General features: G+C 53.2%; 8 protein-coding genes across 8 annotated transcripts; 4 read left to right on the top strand and 4 right to left on the bottom strand.

Annotated features, from left to right (window-relative positions):
• Positions 1–2,045: 2,045 nt before the first annotated feature.
• CC84DRAFT_1157125 (HEAT repeat protein-like protein) lies at positions 2,046–7,896 on the top strand (the record flags this gene model as incomplete). The annotated part of the gene is made up of 9 exons (XM_018176999.1): positions 2,046–2,167; positions 2,231–3,135; positions 3,248–4,247; positions 4,293–4,535; positions 4,584–4,812; positions 4,862–5,175; positions 5,225–5,739; positions 5,799–6,166; positions 6,222–7,896. The coding sequence occupies 9 exons, from the start codon at positions 2,046–2,048 to the stop codon at positions 7,629–7,631; spliced, it is 5,106 nt and encodes a 1,701-aa protein (XP_018029597.1). The 3' UTR covers positions 7,632–7,896.
• Positions 7,897–8,033: 137 nt separating this feature from the next.
• Positions 8,034–10,499, bottom strand: CC84DRAFT_1131011 (uncharacterized protein). Its single transcript, XM_018175879.1, has 6 exons — positions 10,318–10,499; positions 9,975–10,258; positions 9,661–9,927; positions 8,547–9,599; positions 8,383–8,496; positions 8,034–8,287 (listed from the first exon to the last, which is right to left on the bottom strand). Exons 1-6 carry the CDS (start codon positions 10,409–10,411, stop codon positions 8,177–8,179), a joined length of 1,923 nt encoding a protein of 640 aa, XP_018029598.1. The 5' UTR covers positions 10,412–10,499; the 3' UTR covers positions 8,034–8,176.
• A 16-nt stretch (positions 10,500–10,515) lies between these two features.
• On the top strand, positions 10,516–12,229 carry CC84DRAFT_1169379 (HET-domain-containing protein). Its single transcript, XM_018179646.1, has one exon. It carries the CDS (start codon positions 10,905–10,907, stop codon positions 12,087–12,089), a length of 1,185 nt encoding a protein of 394 aa, XP_018029599.1. The 5' UTR covers positions 10,516–10,904; the 3' UTR covers positions 12,090–12,229.
• A 211-nt stretch (positions 12,230–12,440) lies between these two features.
• On the bottom strand, positions 12,441–12,906 carry CC84DRAFT_1169380 (uncharacterized protein). The gene has a single exon (XM_018179647.1). The coding sequence runs from the start codon at positions 12,881–12,883 to the stop codon at positions 12,509–12,511; it is 375 nt and encodes a 124-aa protein (XP_018029600.1). The 5' UTR covers positions 12,884–12,906; the 3' UTR covers positions 12,441–12,508.
• Positions 12,907–13,445: 539 nt separating this feature from the next.
• Positions 13,446–14,691, bottom strand: CC84DRAFT_1222937 (uncharacterized protein; the record flags this gene model as incomplete). The annotated part of the gene is made up of 2 exons (XM_018183440.1): positions 13,446–13,584; positions 13,649–14,691. The coding sequence occupies 2 exons, from the start codon at positions 14,689–14,691 to the stop codon at positions 13,446–13,448; spliced, it is 1,182 nt and encodes a 393-aa protein (XP_018029601.1).
• A 1,747-nt stretch (positions 14,692–16,438) lies between these two features.
• CC84DRAFT_1181381 (uncharacterized protein) lies at positions 16,439–18,570 on the bottom strand (the record flags this gene model as incomplete). The annotated part of the gene is made up of 2 exons (XM_018180554.1): positions 16,439–18,072; positions 18,258–18,570. The coding sequence occupies 2 exons, from the start codon at positions 18,568–18,570 to the stop codon at positions 16,439–16,441; spliced, it is 1,947 nt and encodes a 648-aa protein (XP_018029602.1).
• Positions 18,571–20,041: 1,471 nt separating this feature from the next.
• Positions 20,042–21,888, top strand: CC84DRAFT_1264248 (saccharopine dehydrogenase). Its single transcript, XM_018185297.1, has 2 exons — positions 20,042–20,496; positions 20,642–21,888. Exons 1-2 carry the CDS (start codon positions 20,307–20,309, stop codon positions 21,736–21,738), a joined length of 1,287 nt encoding a protein of 428 aa, XP_018029603.1. The 5' UTR covers positions 20,042–20,306; the 3' UTR covers positions 21,739–21,888.
• Positions 21,889–24,307: 2,419 nt separating this feature from the next.
• On the top strand, positions 24,308–26,641 carry CC84DRAFT_1131026 (HET-domain-containing protein; the record flags this gene model as incomplete). The annotated part of the gene is made up of 2 exons (XM_018175880.1): positions 24,308–25,279; positions 25,344–26,641. Coding segments are annotated over exons 1-2 (2,088 nt in total), but the record flags the coding sequence as incomplete, so codon positions are not given.
• Positions 26,642–26,733: the final 92 nt, after the last annotated feature.

Raw genomic sequence — 26,733 nt, forward strand, 5'->3', positions numbered from 1 at the left:
GTCAGCGTTCCAGAGTTGGAGGTGCCGTTCTTTGCCATACCGAAGTCCTGATTGTGGGGTGAACTTGATGGAAATCCTTTCTTGGCTAGCGCTTTTTGAAGACGACCACGCAAGGCTGCATTTGTATCCTTCGTGGAAGCATCTTGCGATGGAGGCTTCGCTGGTGTTTCCGATGATGTCTGCCGCGATACTAATGGTGACGCCTGCGGTCGCACTTGCGAGGGTGTCTGTTGTTGAGGCAATGATGACTTGTGTAACGTATCGCCATCTTCGCCATCGTCGCCAATAGGCGGCTGGTCATCTTCGGAGGAGGATGACTGCTCAAATGGTGCGGCTGTCAGATATGAGACGAATCAGTGATGAGTTGGTTGTGCAATGGGCATGGAAGAATACTTACGCTTCGATTTACTAGCGTTGGTTGTACCCTTGTAAGCTTTCAGTCCCACAGGCCGCTTGTTGTGGACATGAGCGAGTGGCTGATTTGTTCGTGCATCAGATTTGTTGTGGTTGGAGCGAATATCAGTTGCATTCTTCGACACGTTTGGACGCGGTAGCTTGCCGTTTCGATGGGACCTGGGGCGTAGTGGATGTGAATCTTGATCCGACTCTTCCTCGAACTCACTTTCGGAGTACCCGACAAATTGCGCTACCCTATTCATTTCGAGATCTGTTGGATCAATCTGTAATGCTATAGGTGATTGCTCGAGGTCAGGCGAACGCGGACTTGCAGAGCGATAGCCGTGGTCTTTCAGCTCAAAACCACACACAGAGACTGGTGTTTGGGCTGAGACTCGGCGGGTGGATTGCTGGTCTTGTTCGGGGATGTCGTCGTCACTTACCTAAGTCAAGGAGTGAGGTAAAGGCCAAAGGATCGCAAAGTACAGAACCACTCACCTCGTCACTGTCCGGATACAGTCGTCCGGGAGATGGTAATCGGCGGAAGCTAGTTTGTTGTTCCGATCCTCCGTATGAGGTTTGAGAGGCCAAAAAGTCATTCGGCAGGAATTCAGCAGTGGCTATTGTAGCCGACGAGCCAGCCAGCCGCCCAGCGCCATCACATGTTGTTGCTACGTCTACAGGCATGTAGACCGCTTCAATCGCCGATTCTCGGAATGCCGCACCTAACTGAACAGATCACTGTAGTACAAATTTCGTGTTACAACATGCCGCCGAACCTCTTCGTGCTGATTGGGTGGTTGTGGTATATCTTGAGTGTCCTGGCTTCGCTCCACAAGGGTGCAGATTACTGAACGGCCACTTGTGGGCGTAGTGTCCTCGTGCAATTGGCCCGTCTTTTAGGCGACGTAAGTCTCGGCGCGCTTCTCATGTAGACTGGCTGAGGTAGATATAACTGCCTTGTGGACTAGCGCAATGCTACGTGTGTACAACAAACGGCCGAGTCCATTGAGCTGAAGGAGATATCTGTAGGTAATCTAGACCTCCGATGACTCTATGAAAAGGCAGGAGTGGTAAAGGGCGGACCCATGGAGCATCACTGGAGTTGCTCCAGGGAAACCTGGGGTCCAAGATGCCCTCCACGACGATCATAGCTCACCTGTAGAGGTCAAACGCTTCAGCGCAAGAAAGGTGATTTGAATATTACTGAAGCGAAATCATGGGATCATCTTGAGAGCACTCGAGTACACGAAATGCCTCAATTCAGGCCATCGCGATTCCGCGCACGTGGTCTTAAAGCACGTGCTGAAACCGATACAGAGAACTTCCGAGAGAAAGTTCAAGGCCAAATTCGCGGGGAACTGTATCGGGACGTTGCTAAGTGCAGAAGCCAGGGTGTCACGTATTATTGATGAGTCAGCTCCTACCAAGACAGTATGAACACTATTTGAGGGCATCATCATGAGAGACTAGACGTCGTGTTGTCGTTCAGATTATGATGATTCAAAACGAAGATGATGTTGGAAGATGGATATTAGTCATCGCCTAAATTAGTCTAGCGCCCCGCACTCTTTTTCTGGACGCGAACCTTCAGCGTCTGGAAGCGACAGAAACTGTTCGATTTCGCCCGCTGCTGGCCAACGTTCGTTATGGCGGATTCAACCTCATTTGAGGTAATACCCATACCGGAGCAAACGCTCAGGAAGCTGTCCAAAGATATAGTGGGCATCTTTCCTAAATTTACAGATCAGGAAACAGTCAGTGGCGTGAAGTAAGAAACGAAGTCCGTGAGCTTTGCGCGATTGTACCTGAAGTAATCTGACGAAAATATCAGAAACTTGCACGCTGTTATAGATCCCCTACTAGATACAGCGGCTTCGCCCGAACTCGGCTCGGGACACCGAGCGGCCGTTTGTAATGTCCTGTGCGCTATTCTTGAGAGATGCCAGGCGCTGGAGTTACCGTATGTGCAGGATGCCATCTTGGACGATTCTATATGGTCGAGGGCTTTCAAAATCTATCTCGAGAAGTCGGATGGTGCCAAGGGAAAATCCGTTAGACAGGTCTTGGTGACACTTACAAGCATTCTTCTTCGAAACCAAACTACGCGGGCGTACGAACTACAGGAATGGGCCATAGCTAATCTTGTTGACATAATATGTCTAAGACAGGACCGCTCGAAAGTCAAGCCAGCCTTACAAGGCCTTGCTCATTTCATACAAAAGGACATTGCAACCATTCCTCGGCTCATGGCTGTCCACGCGAACATTGTCGGCAGCACCTCCGGCCTATCAGTGGCCGGGCCGGACATCCAGCCCTTATTTTCCGTACTTCTCGCTTGGATAGTACACCATGACACGTCGCTCTCGGCGGGTCACGTGGTCAAGAATTTCCTCGCTCAGCTGCGTCGAACATCACATCAGGGCCCGACCACTGTTCACGACTCTGTTGCTACCGTATGGATGAAGCCAGTGGTAGACTGCCTTCACCAGTGGCCGGATCGTATACAGGAGTTCAAGACGCATGTTTTTCCACACTGCTTTCTACCGAATGTGGAGGAATATGTTCACTTTCTGTCCTATCTGCATTTCCCCCGCCACGTGGACTCAAGGGGACCTATCCCTGAAGAATTGAGTGCATATTCAATGGAGAGAAATGTTCTGGAAGATTTTGAAGAGTTTAGGATACTACTCGCTTCCATCCAGACTGGCAAAGAACTGGGCGTTCTTAAAGACACTGGTAAGTGGCAACGTCTTCCAAAACTAGGTCTTGCACTCGTCGGTGGAGAGCAGTGACCGAAAGTGCTCTAGCTCCGTTGGGGAATCCGAAGAATGCTAATATGCCAATCTAGATTATCGTATTCAGAAGACCATAGAGATTGAGCAAGATGCTTTGATCCTTCCCGACGATATATTCGGCGGTTGGCTCTCCCACATGGAGAGTGAGGTTCGTCTAGCTGGGCTATTCCTCTGCGTATACTCTACCAACGTGACGCGGACCATTACTGGCGGCATCTTCAAGTCTCTGCAAAAGAACTTGCTGCATCTACATACCGATCCTGACGTCAACTTTCGGAGGGAACTGATTAGCTACATCCAGAGGTTGTTCAATCGCCTTCGAGGCAGCACGGCGACTCTCGCCAAATTTCGCAACGAGACACTCAGAAAAGGCGAGGGTCGTCATCCATTTCCTGAAGGAAGCCCCGTCCATCAGAACTCTTCAACAGCCAAGGACCCGCTAGTAGAGTCGCTACGGTTCATCACCTGGTACCTCAGCTTTATTGAAGGAGAGATCCGCTTAGATGCTGCCTATCAAAGGCGGATAACGGGATTGAGAGCACTCATGGTTGTCCTGAAGTCTGGGGTTGACCCGCGCGTTCCTCATCACTATCTCTCTAAAGGTGCCCAGAGTCAATTGCATTGGGCCCATGGATTACAATTGGCCAATGTGGGGCTTATTCGAAAGCTGCTGGATATGATGCTCGACCCTTTCGATGATGTCAGGGACACATCGGTCAGTATCCTGCAGATTCTTTTCGAAACAATGTCGGAAGAAGGAAAACTTAATATGCTATCAATGCTGCCGCCTTTCATCAAACGCGCCGAAGCTACCATGCTGCGCACCGGACGTGCTGATCACGCGGATGGTTTGGCAAGAGCCTATGCGCTTTATCACTCTTGTGTCCCGACTTCACTAGAGTCGCGAGAACCCAGCAGCGTCACCGTTCTCATCAAGATCGATATTATTCGGCGCCTCAACAAACAGTTGCAGGAAACACTCGAAATAGCTCGAGATGATCTTGCTGAGGCGGTCAATGGTCGCCCAGTTCATGGGATCTTTGCTGCCATAAGGTGCGACTCGTCGCTCGCCATTGCTTTCCAAGCTGACCATGTTAGATATATTGTAGATCAAGACGAGTTCTACAGCGAACTCGACAAGCTTGACGCTGACGGCTTCAATGAGCTGAAAAAGATCCACAACCAGCTTCTTGACGATTGTACTACGATGTGGATCATCGTCGAGAATATCCTTTCTGCAGACGCGCCCGAGGGACATGTTCCTGAAGACATGGATGAAGAAGTTAGTCTTGACACAAAGGAGATACTCAGTTACTCTTGGCGAGGCTTGAAGGAGGCAAGGTACGTAGCCCGGCAACTATTCGTGAATTCAGCTGCTGACCCCTGCAGTACCCTTCTGAGAGTGATCGCGACAAGAGCACCTATAGGTAGGCAAGATCGGGATGTGATAGATCCAGCTCGGTTCGAGGAGCTCGGCCGATCATGTTTCACCCAGTTGATCGAGCTTCGCCATCGAGGTGCATTCTCTGCGGTAGCTCAGACTTTCGCAGCGTTTTGTAGACGAACTTACTTTGTTGGCGACGATGCTCTGAAGGCGCTACCCGAAAAGTGGTATCAGGTAATCTGTCCGCCTTTCTATTCATATCAAATTTCTGATTTTGGCCCAGGAAACGCTTTCTTCCATTCAAGCCCAAGCCCACGCGATCACTCGTCGCTCTGGTGGCATTCCTGCACTCATGGCCGGTATTGTTGCTGCGGAGCCACAATCAAGCGGAAAGCTGTTCCCGCAGGCGATGCGGGATCTCACCAATGAAGCCACTGTAGAAGCAAAGAGCTCTAATATTGAAGAGAGCCGACTGCCGCAGGTACATGCTTTGAATTGCATCAAGGAATTTTTCATGACCTCGAAACTTGGAGCATCTTCTGAGGCTTTCATCGGAGACGGCCTTGAGCTTGCCGCAAAGATGATCAATTCTACCATGTACGTCTTGTATTTCCTGAGACCACACGGACTGCTGACCACACTGTAGATGGCCCATCCGTAACTGTGGCCTCATGCTCTTCAAAGCGCTCATCGAGCGACTGCTGGGAAGCGATGAGGCTCAGGATTGGAAGGAGCGTGAAATGACGAAGACCTCCCGTTTCTCATACCATAGCTACCCCAGCCTGGTTCGTATCATCGAGAATCTTCTTAACCCAGAAGGCCCAATCAAAGAATCTCTCGATATACCCGGAAGCAATTCGCCTATGGATTTGCATGGTGCCGAAGGCGTTTTCCCCGCTCTTCAAATTCTGAGGCAGGCAATGCCACCTGAAGAGCATCGAATGACTATATTGCAGTCGATCACGAAGCTCCTGTCAAGCCCACACTGGCACATGCGAGATATGGCAGCCCGCACAATCACCGCTCTATATCGACCAAGTGAGCTTTTGACAGGCGTAAAGTGGCTGTTAGACAACTTCGAGGAGTCTAGCAATGCCAAGCATGGAAAGCTGCTCTGTATTAAGTACTGTGTCACAAGGGGACTGCAGAGTAGTGATCAAGGTTAGTTCATTCCCAGCTACTGTTACCACCAAGCAGGATCACTAACTTATTGGCTCTAGTCCAGGAATTCCTCAAAGAGTCAATGCTTCACTTGAGCATCTGTGCACCTGCGTGGCATACACAAACATCCTGCCCTTATGTCAAAGGAGCTTTCCTAGACCTTGTGAGCGTCTGCGGAATGTTTATCGTCGAGCATGGCACGAATGAGTCGGCGATGAACGTGTGGACGGCGCTCACGAGTGCTGTTGGAGTTGGTCCTGACCAGACCTTCAACATGAGCGTCGTGAGGGCTGATGCCCTGCTTCAAAAATCTACAGCTGAAGTTTATTTCATTGATCGCTCTATCATTCGACCTGATCAGATTAGCGTTTACCTGTCGAAGGACTTCCAGGGCATAGGAAACGCTCTCCAGTTGTTGGCCACAAAGGTGAGTTTTCTACAAACTTCTCTACTGTATCATATACTTACGTTGTTCCATGTAGAATCCCGATACGTGTATAGCAGGTATCGATGCACTCCACGAAATCATCAAGCTTAAAACCCTCCGCGGCCCCATTCTACAGCTCCCTCTCATCCTCCACGACATCTACCGCCTAACCCTGTCTGCCATCGACCCAGAGGTACTCTCCAGAGCGCAGGACGTTCTCGCAGACGGGCTCTCCCAACTCGACATGCCGCAGGAGGTCCTAGATCTTATCCGCGAACCCGACCTGCTTTCTACGCTCGACAAGCTTGAAGAGCAATGCCTCTCTAACGCGCCTTCTAACTCACAGAGCGCCCTGCACCTACTCGGATTCTTCCTGGACTGGACGTACAAAAACTGTCCTTCGCAGCGAGAGAGCCTCTGGCCCAGGATAGCGCGATACATCTGCATCCTGCGCATGACAATGGTCGACACGAATCCATTCGATGCGCGCTTCGCCGCCGCAAACTCCATTTGCGCACTCGACTCCATCTGGCGCATATCTTCGTCGACCACGCCCACGCGACCACTCCTCCTCGGCCTCTCCCTCGTCCTCTACGACATGCTCAACGATGACGACGACGAGATCCGCGACGCCGCCGCGCGCGCCACCACCGCGCTGCTGAATGCGCACTCGCCGCCTAACACTCGCATCGCGCCGAGCGTCCCGATACTGACATCGCACCGTCTCGCCACCTTCCTGACTACGCACTTCTCCACCTCACAGGACCTCTGCCGCGAAGCCCTCCGTCGCCTCACAGCAGCCCCGCTTCGCGCCCTGCTCTTCAACGTCCCATTCGCCGAAACCCTCGCACAGGAACGAAAAGAAGATACCACGCTCTTCGCGCAGGAGAAGCAAAACCTCTTCTTCGACCCTACGCTCGACGCGCTCTTCTGGTCGCGCGTGCTCTCCCGGTGCTCAGCGGGTGCTGCGCTGGCAACGCGCCTCGGCGCGTGGGTAGTGCAGGCACTCATGCTGCTGATCGAGACGAGCGAGAAGGAGGGCGATGGCGCGCTGGGGTGGACGAGCAAGACGGAAGTTTCCACGCTGGGCATGAGGGTGCTTTGTGCGGCGGAAGTAGCGCTGAGGTGGGACGTGCCGAATGCCATCGAGATCCGGGAGCTCTTGAACAGGTTCGTGGTCGTGGGGGAAGCGAAGGAGGTAAATGGGTTGTGGGTCGGGAGGGCTGAGAAGGCTACGGCGACGGGGGTTGTGGAGCTTCTGAGGAGCGCTGGAGCGAGGGTCAGAGCGGTCGAAAAGGGGTTGGAGAAGCTGCAGGTGGAGAAGGAGGAGAAAACGTCGACGTCGGAGGCGAAGACTGCAGACAAGGCCGCCGCGGATGAGGACCGCGTGTTGAGTTTCCTGAAAGGGTTGGGGGCTCGAGTGCGAGCAACCGAAGGCGGGCTCATGAAGAAGGCAGGTATGTGAAGCTCGTATAACTCAATAGCAACCAACCCCACGTCAAGAGCTAGAATGCTGCGACCTGGGCTTATGTTTCCAAACCAACATGCCTTGTGCTCTTTCAGGATTGCACATGACGCGTGCGTAGGAATATAGGGCGCGGAAGGGGGAGATGGAGGATGTGACCGTAGATAAGGAGGGGAATAGGAGGCTGGTCGAAGAGGTGAATGCTGTCCGGTTTCCATGCGGTCATCGATGGGCGGCGTGGTACCAGACCTTTAGATGGATCAACCCTCTTCACCTCGGTACGGCGTGCTTATTACACGCATCCCCCAAGGCAAGGTGATGTATCCTTAGTCACTCGATTCAACACATGGCTGTAAACTCGTAGCCTAGCAGTCTACACCAGACGTTGATAGGAGAGAGCCTAGAGTGTGTTCGATTGCATTTGCGTTCTGGCGGTTATGTGCATTTGAACAAGCATTACTTCTTCCTGTCTGTCTAGTACATACGGACACGCTGCTCGTCGAGTCATTAGTATCTTTTTCCCCCTGGCCCTCACGAAGACTCTTCTATTCGTCCTGCGCCGTGTGCGGCTGGATGGTGCTGACTTCGGCCTTTGCTTCTTCCCACGCAGCCTGGTTGCGTTTGGCCCAGTCGATGTGGCATTGCGCGAATTCGATCTGGGGGGCAGCGTTAATAGCTTTTACCACCGAAGAAGCAAGGATTTTGACATGGGACGTGCAGGGAAAAGTAGAGCAGCGTATGAAATACTCACCATGTACCGCCTCAGGTCATTCTCCTTCTCCGCCTGGAATCGCCTTAGATCCTTCAGCACACCTGCACTCGCGTCCCTGGTATCCTTTTCCGCGACGACAACCGCCTGTTCAAGCTGCCATACGTTAGCAGCGCACGACGCCAAAAATACATAGGGTCACACACCTGATGCAGGTTCTCCCTCGTCTTCCCAATCTGATCCCTCCGCGTCCTCTCCGGGTCCACATCCGCCATCCCCCTAAACGCATGCGTAATCGGCCCAAACAGCTTATTCGTGACAAAATTCCCACTCGGGCTTTTCTTGTGGGGGCTGCTCGACCCCATGGTGCTCGCTTCGGGGCTGCCCTGCGAGCTCGAGGGCACGTCGGCGTGGGTGGGTGGAAAGTCGGAGTCGATGGATGCGGTGTCCTCCTCGGGTCGCCTGTCGTGCCCACTGCTGCGCTGCGAGCTGTTTGAGGTGGCGCGGCTGCGGGCGGGCTGCGGGTAGCCTGCGCCGCTGAGGTGCTGTTCTAATCGCTTGGCTTCGGCTTCGCTGTGTTCCAAGGATTCGAGGAGAGCCCGCTTCTTCTGTAGTTCGTCTTTTGTCATTTCTTCTTGTATACGCTTGAGCACGCGGTAGCGGAGTACGCTGCGGACGACGCCGGCGAACTGAGCACTTTCGCGCATGGGTTCGGCGAAGCTGGCGCTGAGGGACGAGGAGAGCTCCGCGGTGGCGATGTAGGTGGAGTCCACTGCCTGGCCAGTCTTCTCTATGGCGCCGGCGAGGGATTGTGATTGTTCGGATAGGGAGAAGGCGTTGAAGCGGGCGCCCAACTCAGCCAGGTCTTCTCCCAGGGCTGACAGATGCGACAATGTGCGTCTGTTGACTTTCTCCATACTGCCTTGTAGGAGGTTCTCCAGCTCTTTCGATGACGTCTCGAAGTTTACAAAGTATGGGTCCAGCTGTTCCTCGGTCATGCTCTTTGATTCTGGCGGGAATTTGCCAAATACTTGCGGGCCTGATGTGCTATGCGCGGCTACCGAGGGTTGTACTGCATGATCCGGAGGAGCGTTTGGCGTTCCAGATGAGGAAGTGGAGCCGGCAGCCTTCAGCTTCGCGGACGAGGAAGGCACGGGGAGATAGTTGTGGGCTTGTGAGGGGTTCGCAGTGTCGAGCGGGGGTGCTTTGAGGATCTGCTTGGGGATGTTCGAGACGGGCGGCGCATGGAGGACCTCATTCTGCGGGTGGACTGTATTAGCAGACTATCACTCGCATTCGGGTGACCGGGAATTGTATTACCCAACTGGTGTGGGGATCGAGGAATCTCCAGAAGACGCCATCCTCGAGGACCTCCTTCATTCTCCTACAACGATTGAGAAACACAGCCAGCATGCGTTTCCTTAGCTCGATTATGCCTGCGTCCTCTTTCGCGCGTGTGGGCTTCGCGGCGTAGTCTGCCATGGTGTGCTTTTCGGGTATGGGTGGTATGATGAGGGTGGGGTGTAGATTGACCAGCGTTGCGCGCAACGAAGCGAATTCCGAGTATCTGCGCCGCACTTCCATGCCCTGATGTATGTTTAGCTTCGTTTCCCCGAGCATCAGGTATATCCTACCCCAGTAGCGATGGTATATGTGATCCAGTTGCCGCCGCCTTCCACGTTCTTCCCCGCGTATGTGATCAGAATGGGCGAGTCGGGATTCTCGTACAGCCATTGCTCCGCCCGGCTGTCATAGCCGCCTCTCTTGGGCGCAATGCGCTCTCCGCCAGCCTCCTCTTCGTCGTCGTTCTCGCGGTCGTCGTAGTTGATGTCGGTCAGGTCGCGGCCCGGAATGTACTCTGGCGATTCCTGTGCGGGGGAGGATGCTTCCGAGGGCGGGGTCGCGGGCCGATACGGCACTGCGAGAGGGTCAGCATGCCTGCCCAGATCATATGGGCATGCTTTCTGCGAGGCTTACAAGCTCCGGGCGACGCCAGGCCAGGCACCTCGTTGGAATTGGAGTCGTGGCGGGCAAACGAGCCGTACGGATTGTTGTCCTCGTCGTCCCACATGGCGCCGGATGTCGTGCTGCGGGTATAGCGGGAGCGATGTCTATCGAGCGGGCACAGACGATGGGTGCGGTCGGGCTGTCGAGTGTTTGGTGCGCGCGGGCAGTGAAGCTCAGGCACTTGCAGCACCAGCCGCAACGTCATGTGCACGGGCCACCCGGTCAACCCACATGCACTTCCATGGATACCGATACCACAAGTAAATATCCTTCCGAGCCTTCGACCTGGCCAATCTCTACGGATGCGAGAATACAAACACGCACACGATATATTTGAGGCTTGCCAGGCTAGGCGTACGTGTCGCTCACGATCCTGTACTGTTCTTCTGCCTCGTTTTGCGCGCGACCTAGGCAGCAGCTTGAGCCACACCGTCCTAGAGTTATGAAGTATAGTAGCGAACATCATCATCATCATCATCATCATCATCGGCAAGCTTGACAGTACGGTGTTCAAGACATAACGATCCGCTAATTTGATACATCTATACACTTATACCATGGCCGGCAACATCTCGGCACTCCAAGCGCTCCCCATTGACGCGTCTGGAACAAGTATCCGGTTGCTCAAAGTGGAACCCAAGTCACGGGACAGATTTCAAAGCCAAAGCAAGGAACTGCTGTCGTTATCCACCGAAGTCTTTGGTCTTGATGATCGCGCACGATACCATGCCTATCGCGCCTTATCATATACATGGGGCCCCCCGGAGCCTACAAAGGCCATCGCGCTCAACGGAATAGTGATTCGGATTCGCAAAAACTTGTTCGACTTCTTGGACATGTATGCCCACGAGCAGCCAGACGAATGCAAGTATCTTTGGATCGACCAGCTGTGTATCGACCAAAATAATACACAGGAACGAAACCATCAGGTCGGAATCATGCATCGAATCTATGCGGAGGCATATGAGGTCGTGGCCTGGCTTGGCCTGGACGAAGATGGCAGCGAGCGCGTTATGAAATGCCTTTCTGGCTTTTCGGACGTTGCGTTCTTGGGAGACAGCAGACTGCGGGGTGTTATGAAGGATGATAAGAGAAAGATGCTTCTGGAAAACTTCGAAGCTGTGAAAGCCTTGCTTGGAAGGGACTACTGGGGTCGACTTTGGATCATCCAAGAGGTGTTACTTGCTGTGCGCCTGAAGGTCTATTGCGGCCGACTGCATTGCGATGGGGCCGATTTTGAGAGTCTTCTCGGACTTATGATGATCGCAAATGACAGAATTCCTCGAGGAACACAAACCAACATATTCGGCGAGGAAATGTGGCAATCGAATCCTATCACTTATCGCAACTCCTTGCTCGCAAACATGGATATTTCAGAGGCACTTTTGCGGTTCAGCGAAGCGTCTTGTGTAGATCCGAGGGACAAGATCTTCGGACTGGGCGCAATAATTAGTTCATCTCATGATCTAACCATCGACTATGGCATGAGTTGTGAAGAAGTCTACATGGATACTTGTTGCAAACTGTACGAGACCGATCGTCGTGAAGTAGCGTATGAGGCTCTCCGATGCTTGAGCGTTCAGGCGAAGCTGCACGTTAGCCTTGAGCTGGCGTCGGACATTGAGCAATTGGTGCGCTTGAAGAAATGGCCGGAGAATTCGTCAAGGCATCTTGAGATATTCAGAAAGTACCTGCAGAGGTATTCGGCGGTAGATGCAGCACCGAGCGTTAGTGCATCATGACAACGGAATCCTTAGGAAAAGTAGACTGGCTTTACAAACTAGATTGCTTCAGGTACGCCCTGCGGGTAAATCTATCTCTCTTTGAGGCAATTTTCCGGCTCAGAAAAGGCATAAATCATATATTTCATGCAGATATTGTGGAACTGCACTCAGATCAAAGTGCATAGCATAGTGAAGACATGGAGCGTGCATGTGCAGAGTCAGCAGCTATTCACAACACGTACCGAACGCTTTGTCAACGCACTACAAGCTATTCCGGGCGATGCATGGCCCACAGAGGCTTCGGTTGGGGTTTGGAAACAGTGTCAATAATGCCAAATATTCGAAAACTATGCTCTCGGACAAGAAGTGGCTCCTCGAACGCACCGCTCAAGCTGTGGCTTACTCCCACATCGTGTTTTAAGTCACGCTCCTTGCTCCTAGGCAAGACTATATATAATACCAGACCCGTCGCTACCTTCGCGATCTCCCTCACTGACTGGAAAAACATCCCCTTTACTTGGACCGCCGGTCCGTTGTTCGACACTGCTTACGTGTAGACTGGATACAAAGGTCGAAGGCGAAGCTTCATGTTTCTCCGGCTCTTTTGTAGCTAGATTCGGCACTGCTTCCTGTCCTGCGACCCCCTCATCTGGCCCCTTATCTGGATCGACCGCTGGGACCTGTTCTCCTTGCCTCTCTGGACCCACCCTTTCGTTGTCTTCTGGAGTTAGCACTGACACTGGCGCCACCTCTTCGTTTGCTACTGGTGGCGAAGCCTCTTGCGTGTCTACAAACATGTCATGCCGAGACATGGAGGGTGGCATGCCCAACAGAATGGGCTGTCTTTCGGATGGACTTGCCTGGTCTTGAACCCCTTCTTGGTCGACAGCAGGCTGGACTACTTCTTCCACCACGATGTTGTCAGCAGCACCTAGTTCCTCACCAAAGACTCGGGTACCCTCTGGAGGTTCCTCTACTTCTGCCGGCGACACCATTCGCTCATCTCCACTCGCAATTGGATGGCCGTTCGAAAAACGAGGCTGCATCGGCTGCCCCGCGACATATGGCCGGCAACGGGGCTGCCTGGGCGATCTATACCTGGAACCGATCAATAGTTACACACTCGGAGTGGTGACAAACTTGCTGGTCTGAGCCACTCCCTCTGCCGCTCGGCAGTCTAAGGTTTCGACGCTCGCGGTCACGTCTCCGTGAGGGCAACGGTCTTGGAAAGGGGTTGCAGTCGTAGTCATCCTCACTCTGTGCACATCTCCACTCTCTTTTGGGGGGTGAACTTTCTCTCGTTTCCTACTCACAACTCTGGTCAGCAGCGTAGAAGAGAATCGCGCATAGGATCAGCAAGGCTATCCTACATCATCAGACAGGGCAAGGAGGAGTATTACTGGATGTAAGTCCTGGCTTCCCATCTCCTCGCTCACGTCTAGAATTGCGTCCCATGTTGGCATACGGTGGATACATCAGGAGGTCGCCCGGAAGCGGCTCGACGGGAGGCATCCTGCTACCATCAGCATGCTACTCAATGGTGCACACGAGCCATAGTAGACCCTAACTGGACTCACCACTGGCTCGGATAGCTTCTTGGAATGTCCGGCGGGTGCGTCCTCCACGGTATCTGCGGAAAGTGGAAAGTAGGCCGCTGGGTGGCAGTCGGGATCGGGCCTCTCGGAACTTCCTCGTATGCCGAGCTCGAATATGAACCAGAAGAGCTGCTGTCTACTGCCCTCGACTTATCCATCTCCTGCCTTCTTTCTTCCATACGTTCGCGAACGTACGTTGGATACTCGTCGGCGATGACAATGAAATCACCATCCCCCCTCTGCTGTTTCGACGCTGACTGTTCGTTTACAGATGCACTCACTACATCCTGATCAGCCTCTGCAATCGGTGACATACGCTCTTCTACGTCCAAATGAGGCTGTGACAGGAAATCCTGCTCTTCCTCGATTTCGTTCGCATATGGCAGCGGCGGTGGCAATCCGTGTTCCACAAACTGTCCATCATCCCTCTCTTCCAGCTCGGTAACGAGAGGAAACATTGGAGGAGACAAAACGGCAGGCATGTATGGAGTTCCATATGACCGCAGGACAGGTACAAACGCTGCCACATAAGCCGGCACACACGGCTGTAGCAAAACCCTTTGTCCACCCCTTCTCTCGGGCCCTTCTTCAATCTCACGCCGCCGCGAGCTGGGCGGCATATTCGTCTTCGATATAAAGTCCGCCGTCCCGTCTGTTCCCATCTTATCGCTGTCCTCCCACTCGTCGACCTTTTTCCTGATTTTGACTCTCTTCCTTACATCACGCTCCCGCTTTCGCTCCTCGACATCTCGTTCCACTCTTTCCCACTCGATCTCGGATGTCCTGCGCCTTTCTTCTTCTCGCACCCATTCATCTGGGGTACCGTGCCGCAGAGTCGATTCGCCTCGCTCGTGCGCGTAGTCTTCCTGCTTTGGTATCGTCCACACCAGGCTCTTGAAGAAGTCCCTGATCTTGCAGCATTCGCGGTGAACGTACTGGTGAAGGTAGTAGATTGCGACCCATAGCAGTGTCACGCCGAAAATGACGGCGACGGAGATGGTGATTGCGAGGGTCACTGTGCTCATCTTGATGGCGAGTTACTGACAACCAACCTTGCCAACAACAACTGCAGGAGTATAACGAAGGAAAAGCCAACAGAGAAAATTTCAGAAAAGAACGTCCTTCATCCATGATTTTATTCCTGCGAATGAGACAAACTGTGTTTGTCGAGTCGCCTACCCACAACACCAGCAAACAACTTCGTGCGACTCGACCGACCACGCCTCTGGCCCAGCAAACAGCAAACATCACTGCACGACTCGAGCCCACCAGCCCACCAGCCCACAGCGTGACACTGTAAGCGACATCGCTTCCCGCGCTTGCTAGCTCACTGCTGTGGCACGGCTTCCATCAAAACAAGCAGAAGCTCATGCTCCATCCACCGTGGCACCCAAACATCGCATCGCCAATCTTCGCCACTCACCGTCTCGCCGACCAAACGTCCTCCGACCGCCATCGCTCCTTCAGCCTCCCCCTTCATATCCCACTCCATGTCTCTGAATTCCACTCTCCCCTCCCCCTTTCCCTTCAATTTCCCGCATCCTTCCCCCTCGCAGCGAGCTCCTCCACCCGCCGTCCCAGCTCAATATGCACTGCCTCCGCCTGAACAACCTGCATGCAATTGCGGTGCAACCACCAGATGAACGCGCCGAGGACGGTGGCCACCAGGAACAGCGTCAGGATCAGGGCTTCGTTGTAGCGGAGGCCGCGCATGCTGTTCCGCGGTCACCGATGGGCGAGGGGTGGGAGGTGGGAGGTAAGGTGAGTGTGCGGCCGGCGTGCGTATTGTTTCTTGCGTCGCACTCCGTCGAGTCGCGTGTCGTGCGTAGGGCTTGATTCCGCTCGCAGTGCGTGGTCCTCGTGTAGATTGGCTTTTCCTCGCCCGATTGTACCGCCGCGTTGCCGGGCGCTGTGTGTGTTACTGCCGTGTCGTTGGAGAGTACCACAGCGCGTGTAGAGATATCGCGAAACGAGGTGCGGTGAGGTATGGTAAAGTGGAGGGAGAGGCAGCACCCATCGTTGCCTGAGAAACAGACGGCGCGATTCACTTCCACCTGCTGTTGCGAGCTTGAACCCACTTACAAGATAGAGTATGAGCATTGGATTTATTTCCGGCCTCGGGAGTCCAGATGATAGCAAGGCATGGATGTGGGTAGACAATGACCACGTCGGCACATACACCTCGCGAGAATCAAACAATATGCTCAAGCTCTCTGCGGCGAGCGGGCCATACGAGGTGACCAAGCGGGTAGCAAGCCTGTCAACAGTTTTCCCGGTGCCAGCTGGGCCTTCCCATGGAAGATCTGTAATGATCTTAGAAGCGCTTTGGGCGACCAAGTGGGTTTGCACTGGCGAGTCAGCTTTTCATCGCCGATATCCAAATCAACTCTCATACGACAAATTGCAATGGAATGGGCCTGGAGTAGGATGGACAGAGACGCATGTAAAATCAAAAGGTGTATATATTTAGTATAATAGCCCTGTCCACGATCGGACAGCGCACGTAATAGCACTGGTACATCCCTGATTACCACGCAGAATTGCAATGTCGCGTCGAAATGGTATCATGTCCCGCCGAGCCCATCGAATCCAAGACGCCATATGCAACCAAAAACACGGACCCACCGTAGTGAGCCCAAACGCCTTCGTATGCCAAAGGCAAAGCGACCGCAATGTACAAGTCATCGCATCGCTCTGCAGTAACGCCAAAATAATCAAATGGGTATCGTAGGTATCCGCTGGAAAGAAGGAAGAAGCTGACATGTACACAGTCTATGAAGACGTAGAAGCAGAATCTTCGGCCGGGGGCGACGCGGCTGACCGAGCGCCGACAAGTGCTTTGACGGCGATGTCGACTTCGTTGCTTGCTATTTTCTGCCATTTGTCGCGGATACCTTGGCTGGCCAAGGCGTCGGTGCCAGCTTCGGCAACTTTATCGTACAAGAGACGTGAAACGTCTCGGTTGATGTCTGTGTACTCGTCTTTGCTGACCTCTTTCTTTACATACATGGGTTTGAGGACAGCCGTGACCATGAGCTGAAGTTCGCGCTTGGTGGAATATGACAGTGTAGTCGAGCGGGTTGGGGATGAATCCTTGGACCGTGGTGGACTAGTCAAGCCCGGAGAATGTTGGCGGTGCGCAATCTTTTTGCGACCATGGCGTGCATCCTCGTCTGCCGGGGAGTATGGAGAGTATGTCGGCGAAAGCTGCTGGTCTTTCTGCGTCGGCGAATCCGTCCGGCTGATGCTCAGTGGAGGCGGTGTTGACATGCCGGCGCGATTGGTTGGGTATACGGGCGAAAGGCCAGGCGATGAGTTCTGAGGCGAGCAAGCGCGCTCGACAATGATGCGTTTAGGTTGGGGCGCTGCGATCTCGCGGTCTTCCGCAAATCTATCAACCTCAACCTCCTGAAGGAGCGACTGCAGAAATCCCGGGACGATGGATTCGTCGCCATTGGTGGTGACGGCAGGTGGCGAAGTATGTGATATGGCGGTGGGGCGACGCGCAGCAGCGGTAGCGGATGATTCGGCTGTGTTGATGTTCAGATTCAATCGGGTTCGGGGTCGCTTCAGCTTGCGTTCGGGCTGGGGCTCCCGCGCTTCCGGTTCGACAGGCGACTCAGTCACAGACTTGCGCTTTCGCTGCCGGGTACTGCTACTGACACTGGCAGGGCGAACGTGTTGAGCGCCGTCTTCAGCGACTTGTTCGCGGGCCTTGTCAAAGGCGTTCCATGCTCGCAGCTCCTCTTGTGATTCGGGGTCCTTCGGCGACTTGGGCGTCTGGGGTACCTCGCGATGGAGCGTGCGATTTGCGGGGCGTTGGCGATGGGTTGTGATGGTGTCCGCAGCGGCCCGAAGGCGACTGCCAGCGCCCATCTGACGTGCCAGCTCAAATCGTCGCTCCCATTCCTCATTTTCCCGGCGCTGGATATCCACTGAACGCGACTCGGACTGGTCATCGTCTTCAAACGGGAACTCGATGTCGAAGTGCAGGCGGTCCCACACGCTCTGCCATACATCGACCCACTCATCGGGGGCACGAGCGCGGCGGCTGGTGCGGCTGGACCGACTGGTACGGCCACCGGAGTTGAGGTATGCCGCTGGGCCGCGCATTGCAGGACGGTGGCCAGCTGCTCGTAGCAGAGAGGGGTTCTCCATGCAGTACTGGCAATACCACGGCCCCCTCGTAGGCATGTCATCGAGGCCGGCGCAGAATACATGGCAGTAGTTCGCGCAGCTGTGGCATTCCATGAGTTGGGATGAGTCTCCAACATCATCGCACACCAGGCAAACAAGATCGGGGATCGCTTCCTCCTCGAAGAAGTAGTCGTCTTCCACGAGCATGGTTGGGTCGATGTCGGCGACCTGACGCTTGTCTTGTACGGCGTATGAAGACAGGATGGTATCTGTATTAGAATTAGTAAACATCATCACGTCAACAGCGCTTCTACCAAACAAGGAAGGATACCTTAGAACATCCTGGCGTAAAGCTGGACGACTAGTGGTCTCTCATTCGCGGTAGTTTCAACTTGTATGATTCCGTAGGAGGGCTTGAAGCTTGAAGCGATGATGTCCGGGAAGGGTCACATACCTCCGATCCTGGCACTGAGCTCGACCATGTTGAAGCTGGCTCGGCATATAGGGCAGCTATTTGCGCGCTCTACCCATGGTTTTAGGCATTCGTTGTGTAGGTGATGACCACAAGGCAACAAGTGTGCGACCAAGTCCTCTTCTTTTTGGGCGTGTTCGGGGGATACTGATACGATCCCTTCAAGTTTGATAACATGACGATGGTTATCGACACCATTAGCGCTATCTTGCACTAGTGTGGCATCGGTGGCGGAAGTCTGACTTTCGTCTTGGGGGACGAGGTCGCCGAGGCAGACTATACAAGTCTCGGCCATTGGTGCGGTGAAGCGTGGGTGAAGTGCAAGTTGCGTGACCGTTAGAGTTCATAAGTCGAGGATGAACAAGAGACGGGCGGGGCTCAGCGTCCTTTTGAAGTATGGCCTAGCGGCTTGGCGGACTACCTAAGCAGGGTTCAGTGGCCCGAGCACCCACTTGTGATGCACCGAGTACGCCGCCAGCTTGGGGTAGCGGTGCGGGCGCTTGCGTCGAATTGATACAGTTGACAAGGCCAGGGCTGCAGACAAGGCGATTTCGGTGCCTGTTCCGTAAGTGCGATAAGTTGACGGCATCTGGAAGGAAGGTACTCTGTGTCCCGATGCATGAGTCCCAGCTTCCGGGGCTTACCTATCCACGTGTCACCTAAACCACCCTGCTGAGCAGCCGTATGACTTGTTCAGGTCACCATATCGTCGCTAGGAATGCAAACAATGTTTCGGGTTCTCTCGCTTTAAATGCTGCCGTTGCCGACAGGCTGGTTCAGTGACCGCCATTTGAGAACCTCTTTATCGCTGCTTGACTCTTGACAGGGAGATATTGCGCCAGCCCCTCGCCTAATGTTGCGAATGCGGGGAACCACAATAGCACAGTGCGAAGCGCTCAACAACGAGGTGGTCACAGTAATCCGGGACCATGGCAGACAGCTGATTGGTGTCCACAGGATAGTATCAACCTGCTGAGCAGGGCTGAAGCCATGAGCGCATGAGTCAGCCGAAGCGGTCTTTACTTCTGGCTATCCCTGGCGAATCCCATGGGCAGCAGGCAGTGCTGTTACTTTGGCGCGCTTGCAGAGGTAGGCAACCGATCGAATGTGCATAGAAATCATGTCTTGCAGAATGACCTTTCTCTTGTAGTATCATTTTCCAGATTCGTGCCACGGTGCAGCCTGGCTCGAGACCAGCTCGGGTCGTGACAGATGTCTTTCATTATGATCTATCGAACGTAGCTGCAGAAGCCACGAGCGGCCGTGGCTTTCGACCTGTAGTGAATACTGACGGAGGATCTGGTGAACCTGTCTTCCTCTTACCTAGAAGGAGCGCATCGCCATGAGCACCGACATACGTGCTGCCACTCGATACGTAGAAAGCGCTTGCAGTATTCGCGAACAACTCTTCTTCGCGTTCAAGGATCGTATGAGATGCTTTCAGGTGTCCCATAGGATCTACGAGCGTCAGTGACGGTCCTCAGCGAAGCCTTCTTACTGCCTGCTAGCCAATCGTCCTCTCTTGCGCGGCTGCCTTGGTCGCAGTGGAGGTCAGTGGACCTTTTAGTTAAAGACGGCATGTCACATTTCGCGATGTGGGGATCGACGTTCCAAGGCAGACGGGCAGAGAACAGCGTGATGGCGGTGTAGAGAGAGAGTTGGTATTGCTTCCGGCCCTGCCCTTGCGAACTTCAAAGTGTGCCGAGAGCTATCGATAGGCGACCTAACCAAATGCAGAAGAGCGCGAAGATCACCCGCAAGACACCGCAGCTGACAGGTATTGATTTTCTGTCGTTTTTTGATTCCATTGCATCCAGGTAGGTATGCGACCCTGGATTCTACTGCGCTTCTGGTTGAGATACGGAGTTCGAGTCTGCATGGGCACCTCGTCGCACAAGCTGCGTTCGGCGCGTCCGACCCTGCCTCGGCATGACGTCCGATAGTGCGGCCAACAGGTGTTTCAACGGGGCAGTTGATAAGACCTCCTGAGCCCACTGCAATATACACATATCTTTTGCGCCTCCTAACACCATGGCCCAATCGCGTCAGTACGAGCTGGTCCTTTTCGGGGCGACTGGCTATACCGGCAAGCTGACGGCGGAGTGGATCAGCCAACATCTCCCTATCGATTTGAAGTGGGCGATAGCTGGTCGCAATGCAAACAAGCTGCAAGATGTTATTGAAGAGCTAAAGCGGCTGTGTCCAGACCGCAAGCAGCCAGGTAAGCTCGAAATGGTGGTGTTGCAGGGCATCGCGGTTCCCTAGTGCCAGAGTGTGCTACAACGCGCCTAGAAATCCCACGCGTCTACCGCGAAACCTAGAAGACAAGTCTACTAAGCACTTGCATCCTCACTAACAGCTTTCAGACATCGAAACATGCGAGCTCAAGGAAGACCAACTAACCTCACTCGCCCTCAAAACCCGTCTCATCATCACAACCGTAGGCCCCTTCATGTTCTATGGCGAGCCCGTGCTCGCTGCCTGCGCAAAGACTGGGACGCACTATCTCGACTGTACAGGCGAGGTACCATGGATCCACTCCATGATCCCCAAATACCACGACCAAGCCAAGTCCACCGGCGCCATCATCATCCCCGAATGTGGCCTTGACTCCGTCCCAGCAGACATCCTAGCCTACGCGCTGACATCGCACGTGCGCAAGACGCTGAACGCCGGAACCGCGAACGTGAACATGAGCTTTTTCGCTGGGAAGTCGGGATTCAGCGGGGGGACGGCGCACACGATCCTGCAGCTGTTCGAGAATTTTGGCATGAAAGAGTTGGGGGATGCGATGAAGCCGTGGTCGCTCTCCCCTGTGCAGCCTACTAACCCCGCGAGGAGTCCGAAGGGCAGTCTGCTCCACCGCCTCTTCGGCTTGGTTAATATCCCGGAGATAGGCGGCATCCAGACGACCTGGCTCATGGCCAGCGTCGACCGCTGTATCACGCACCGCTCATGGGGATTATACGAGTCGAGCGCCAAGTCCACGTCCACACCAAGCTTGTCGTACGGACCGCGCTTTAACTTCAACGAGTACATGCGCGCGAAGTCCCTGATAGCTGGCTTGGCTGTGAACGTCGGTATGGCGCTATTCGGTTTGGCCTTCGCGTTCCCCCTGTCTCGCTGGATCCTTTCGCCTCTTGTCAAGCGCTTTGTGCTGCCACAACCGGGCGAGGGGCCTTCGCGAGAGAGCATGAAGAAAGACTTTATGGATTACAAAGCGGTTGCGATTGCGGATACGGACAGGCAGGAGAAGGTGCATGGAACACTGCACATTCCCCACGGAGGGTACGTTGCAACAGCGCAGACGTTGAGTGCAGCCGCACTGGTCATCTTACGTGGGAGACTGGAGAATACGGAAGCTGGGAGGTTGGGTGGAGGTATACTTACTCCCGCAACGTTGGGACAGCCATTCGTGGAGAAGTTGGATGAATTTGGCATCAAGATTGAAGTTGGCGTATAATAGCTATCACAGCATGTTGTGAAGCTGGCACCCTAGGTCTTCGTTCGAATGTCCCGATTTGACTCATGATCAGTAGACACTACCTATTTAGCAGAAGAAGGAGATACCGATCATTTGGGCACTGTAATGACAGAAAGACTTGTAAACCCCCTTGATTTGTGATACTCGCAGCAGTGTCGATCCATACAGGGTTCTCGCGAGCATTCGTGATCTGCATTCACATTTCGCAACGGGTGTCACGCCAGCTGGAAATGGGCGATTGCTCGCTCGATTGCTCGCGCACGTGGTGTTGGAAAACGCGATACTGGCAAACGTGAAGCCTCACTCGATTTCTCGAATGCGTGGCGTGGACAAATGCGCAAATGAAGTCAAACACGCAAGTACCAGAGATATGCTTCACATCCGCCAGCACCACCGGTCTTCTTGCGAGCATGACTTTCGCACATTGATGGAGAGCGTCTCGAAGAAACCCCGACCGCAATCGGGTTAGGTTGTACCGTAGGTGTGCTTGATGTTCGCATCTTGGACTTGAAGAGTATCGTTATGTCAAACAGAACTAGGCACTCATAACGCCTGCATGGCATCTCCGCAATGGATTTTAATATAAGGAACGATGAGTTGGCCGGTCACTTCACAGCTTTCATGCGTCAGGTCGAAATTTCAGCACGAGTGCTTTGACTGATGAGCGATGAGATACCGAAAGGCATAGTATAAGTGTCATTGCCCACCCGTCGTAACATGGTGTCAATAATCGCCTTGAACATGGTCCCAAGTCGCGCCCATCTAGTGGATGATTCCACCGGTATATCGCTCCACCCTGCCAACCTTTATATCCAAACTCCGTAGCGCATACAATGTGTAACGATGTATAACTGTTATCCGTAAGTATCTGTAACTGGATCATGTATGGTGTAGTCAGTCTGACAAGACCAGGGATCAAATTGATCTTATGACGTATATTGGGAGGGACGGCAAACGATACCGATTGCAAGCTTGAGCGCCGAAGCTCTTGTCTGATGCTCAAAGGCCCCTGCAATCTCTTGTTCGATCTGCGATGATGCAATTGCAGCCTGCGTCATATATTCCCGGCCACTGTCTATTTCCTGCAATTGATGGTTCACATCGAAACCTGGTGTTTTGTTCTGTTACTCTAGATCTTCGTGATCATGTATGTTCCATTATCCTTATAGTCTAGATCCTTGTGCTGCAACGAGCAATGGGTTGACTCGCCACTTCACTGTGCCTCACGTTGCTCTCATGCAGGGATTAAGTATAAGAACACATCTACTGAGTCACAAACAGTCGTTATACCGCCAAGTTGAATTCTTCTACGTCGGACAATAAGCTCACTTGCCACCTCAATGTGCCTGATTGCCACATTCACAAATCCGATCCATATGCAAGCAAACTTATATTGAATTGCGAACAATGGGCGTAAGCAAAATATAAGTATAAGAACCGTAACCTTCGTGCTCTACAGTGCGGTATCATAGCCTCATTGAGCACTAGTCCTTATGTTGCTAATTTGATGTGAATACTCATCGCGAAACGAAGTACATTGTGCAAGTAGCGTTACACACGAGAATTGCAGAGCATCACAGCTCCGGAATGAGTCTTCGACCTATCGAGCGCGCAATGGCCCTCCTCCCAACCTCGCCCTCTCAACCTCAATTGCGGGCCTCAACGTGACCTCCAGAGCCCGGGGCTCACCTTCCTGCCGCCAATCTCCGATGTACTTCAAAAACGACCTCGTGCCTTCAGACCACGTAGCTCTCCAGGCTGCTTTTTTCTTTGCCACCGGGTCTGCAGCAATCGCACCATAGCCATTGAAATATCCAGGTGTGCACCCCGCAATTGCCGAGAAGTAGGGCGCTCTCTTGACGGTCTCCGCTAAATGTGCTTCCTCGACTTCCAGATGTAATTCTTGTCGAAGCTGAATAAAGAAGCCAAAGTCCGCCGATCGACAAGGTCTGTTGTCCTAGGGAAGGCTAAGGTGATGAATTACGAAGATCTTGATGAGGCAAGGAAGAAGCGTGCTGAGAAGGAGAATGCTAAAGCTACTGTGGGTAAGGGAACGCGCGGTCGTAAGTGCAAGTGTTCGGAGCCAGAACCCGGCTCAGAGCAAGCGCAGGAGGTAGAGGCTTGCGTGTCGGTACCAGCGCGGAAGGCAAGAGATACACGCATAAGCGATGGGATAGAGCCAGCGAAAGCGCCAGAGCCATGGAGGGCACCAGTAGCAAGGATGTATTAGGCCAGTATGGTCGGAGTTTCCATAAAGTCAGCGTCACCATAAGCGTCGAATCCAGATGTAGTAGTTTGTATGGAACCTTTTGGCGAAAACCGAAGTGCCTGTATTTGTACGCTATGGCTTGAACCTGACCTCCACCGGGCACCACACACGAACCGATATCCGTTATTCGCCAAGCGCGTGATTAGAGCAGGCAGCCTCACCGCCTGCCAATTAGAGTCTAGTTCTAGTAGCAAGTGGCCTAGCGCGCTTGATGCCATTCAGGGTTGCCTTACCTTGCTCCGCCGCAATCTAGGCTGCCCGCTTCAGCTCAAGGTGCCCTCTCCACAATGCACCCTAAGACTAACCTACGACGCGAACTATCCGGTTCACAGTATCACCTACATTTGTGCAACGACAGTCATCGCCATCAATTCAATCGCGACGCACACGAGCGGACGCATGGTTGCACGCTTCTATGCCTTTAGCCTGGCGCGAGTGAAGCCTAGGACTCCTTTCACAAGATGCGTCTACTAGAGATTCGACAGGACGGTACACTCGGCCTCACAGGGAACTTTATGAAGGATGAAGAGGTGCCTGCTTATGCTATACTTTCACACACCTGGGTCGCCGGCAAAGAGGTGACTTTTGATGAATTTATCGCGGACGAAGGACATGAGGCTGGTTACAACAAGATCCGCTTTTGTGCACGACAAGCTGAGCGTGATGGCTTACGCTACTTCTGGGTGGACACATGCTGCATTAATAAGGCAGATACTGTTGAGCTCCAACATGCGATCAACTCCATGTTTCGCTGGTATCAAAAGGCAGCTAGGTGCTACGTCTTCCTGTCAGATGTACCAACAGCTGATCTGGAGACACCGACCTTGAAACAGGCGCTACGGAACAGTCGGTGGTTCACTCGAGGCTGGACCCTCCAAGAGCTGCTTGCCCCGCAGGTCGTAAGCTTCTTCTCTAAAGACGGCAAGCACCTGGGAACGCGACACGAGCTAAGGCAAGAAATCCACGAGATTACGAGCATACCCGTCGCGGCTCTCACAGGGGCCTCATTGGACAACTTCAGCATCGAAGAGCGCCTGTCTTGGTCAGAACGCCGATCCACTACACGCGAAGAAGATATGGCATACTGCTTACTAGGCATATTTGGCGTCTTCACGTATCTCAACTACGGCGAAGGACAGAATAACGCATTCAGAAGGCTCAAGAAGGTGATCGAGGAAGACTTAAGGGAATCGTCCCAAATACTAGAGGCAAACGTGTCGCAGAGAGGACTCAGCACATTTGACAAGCTTAGTATGTCTAGATTGGTTATTCAGCTGTGCATGTGCACCTTTCGTTTATTAATATTAGGACCTAGGTAGTTGCAAAGCGCATTACCACATACCGTTCCCCAAGAACCAATACTTTGTCGGGAGGAAAGAAGAGCTGGACCTACTCAATCAGAAGCTGCTGGTGGATCGAAACTGCCAGAAAATGTCTATCGTGGGACTTGGTGGGACAGGCAAAACACAGATTGCCTTGCAGTTCGCATATGCCGTCAAAGAATCGATGTCGGCGGTCTCGATCTTTTGGGTTCCAGCACTAAGCATGGAGAGCTTTGAGCAAGCGTGTGCGAGCATTGTAGCACTTCTCAAGATAGGGCAGGTCGGAGCTGGCGAGGATGACGCGAAGGAACTCCTAAGGGAGTACCTAAGCTCGGACCGCGCAGCCCGCTGGTTGCTAGTGCTTGACAACGCAGACGATCCCGATCTAGTATTTGGCACAGAGCAATCATCAGGGATTCTTGACTACCTCCCGGAGAGCGAAAAGGGTATTACTCTATTCACGACGCGCACGCAGGAAGTAGCGGTGTCACTAACACGAGGAGATGTACTCGAACTTGGGTCCATGAGCCGAGGAGATGCCACACAATTCCTGGAGAAGTCTGTAATCAACAAAAGCCTCGTCCAAGACAGTGAAGCTGCAGGAGAGTTATTGGATGAGCTGGCATGTCTGCCTCTAGCTATCGCGCAGGCAGCATCCTACCTGAATATGAACCGGACCACAATCGTCAAGTATCTGCATCTAATAAGGAGCACAGAGCAGGATCTCTTAAGTCTAATGAGTAAAGAGTTCCGCGATCACACGCGCTACAAAGACTCAACGAATGCGATAGCCTCGACCTGGGTAGTCTCGTTCAAACAGCTCCGAGAGCGCGATCAGCTAGCTGCAGAACTCTTGGAATTCATGTCTTGTGTCGAGTGGAAGGCCATACCACGATCGCTATTGCCGAAAGTGCAGTCAGAGGAGCAGATGGAGCATGCTATTGGCACGCTCTGCGGATACTCCTTTGCATCGAGGCGAAATGACGTCATTCTTGAGGGAGTCGAGGGGAAAGAAGAGTGGTATGACTTGCATCGGCTTGTGCATCTGGCGACTAGGATTTGGGTTCATAAGTATGGCGATGCAGCACGCGTAACCGAAAGTGCTATAGAGCATGTTGCTGAGGTTTTCCCGACAGATGACTTCGCTAATCGGGCTATCTGGAGGGCGTATATGCCCCATGCGCTAAGATTGCTAGTGACGAAGCATTCGTGCAACGTTAAAGATAGAGCCTGTCTAATTCTGTGGGTAGGACGGTGCCTAAGCTTTGATGGCAGAATCGGAGAAGCAATTATATGGTTAAAAGAGTGCTGCCGTTTAAGAGCGGTGCTCGCAGAAGACCATCCATCACGACTAGCGTCGCAGCACGCGCTCGCTATAGCATA

This window comes from Paraphaeosphaeria sporulosa (genome assembly GCF_001642045.1).
Source record: "Paraphaeosphaeria sporulosa strain AP3s5-JAC2a unplaced genomic scaffold CC84scaffold_15, whole genome shotgun sequence".
Taxonomy (NCBI): Eukaryota; Fungi; Ascomycota; class Dothideomycetes; order Pleosporales; family Didymosphaeriaceae; genus Paraphaeosphaeria; species Paraphaeosphaeria sporulosa.

Bases quoted from the DNA above. Each gene is read 5' to 3' on its own strand.
- CC84DRAFT_1131011 (XM_018175879.1), bottom strand. From the start codon at position 10,411: ATGTGGGACGACGAGGACAACAATCCGTACGGCTCGTTTGCCCGCCAC. The intron at 9,928-9,974 runs GTAGGATATACC...AACATACATCAG, and splicing joins CATATACCATCGCTACTGGG to GGCATGGAAGTGCGGCGCAG. The intron at 9,600-9,660 runs GTAATACAATTC...GTCCACCCGCAG, and splicing joins TCGATCCCCACACCAGTTGG to AATGAGGTCCTCCATGCGCC.
- CC84DRAFT_1169380 (XM_018179647.1), bottom strand. From the start codon at position 12,883: ATGTCTCGGCATGACATGTTTGTAGACACGCAAGAGGCTTCGCCACCA.
- CC84DRAFT_1264248 (XM_018185297.1), top strand. From the start codon at position 20,307: ATGGCCCAATCGCGTCAGTACGAGCTGGTCCTTTTCGGGGCGACTGGC. The intron at 20,497-20,641 runs GTAAGCTCGAAA...AACAGCTTTCAG, and splicing joins TCCAGACCGCAAGCAGCCAG to ACATCGAAACATGCGAGCTC.
- CC84DRAFT_1169379 (XM_018179646.1), top strand. From the start codon at position 10,905: ATGGCCGGCAACATCTCGGCACTCCAAGCGCTCCCCATTGACGCGTCT.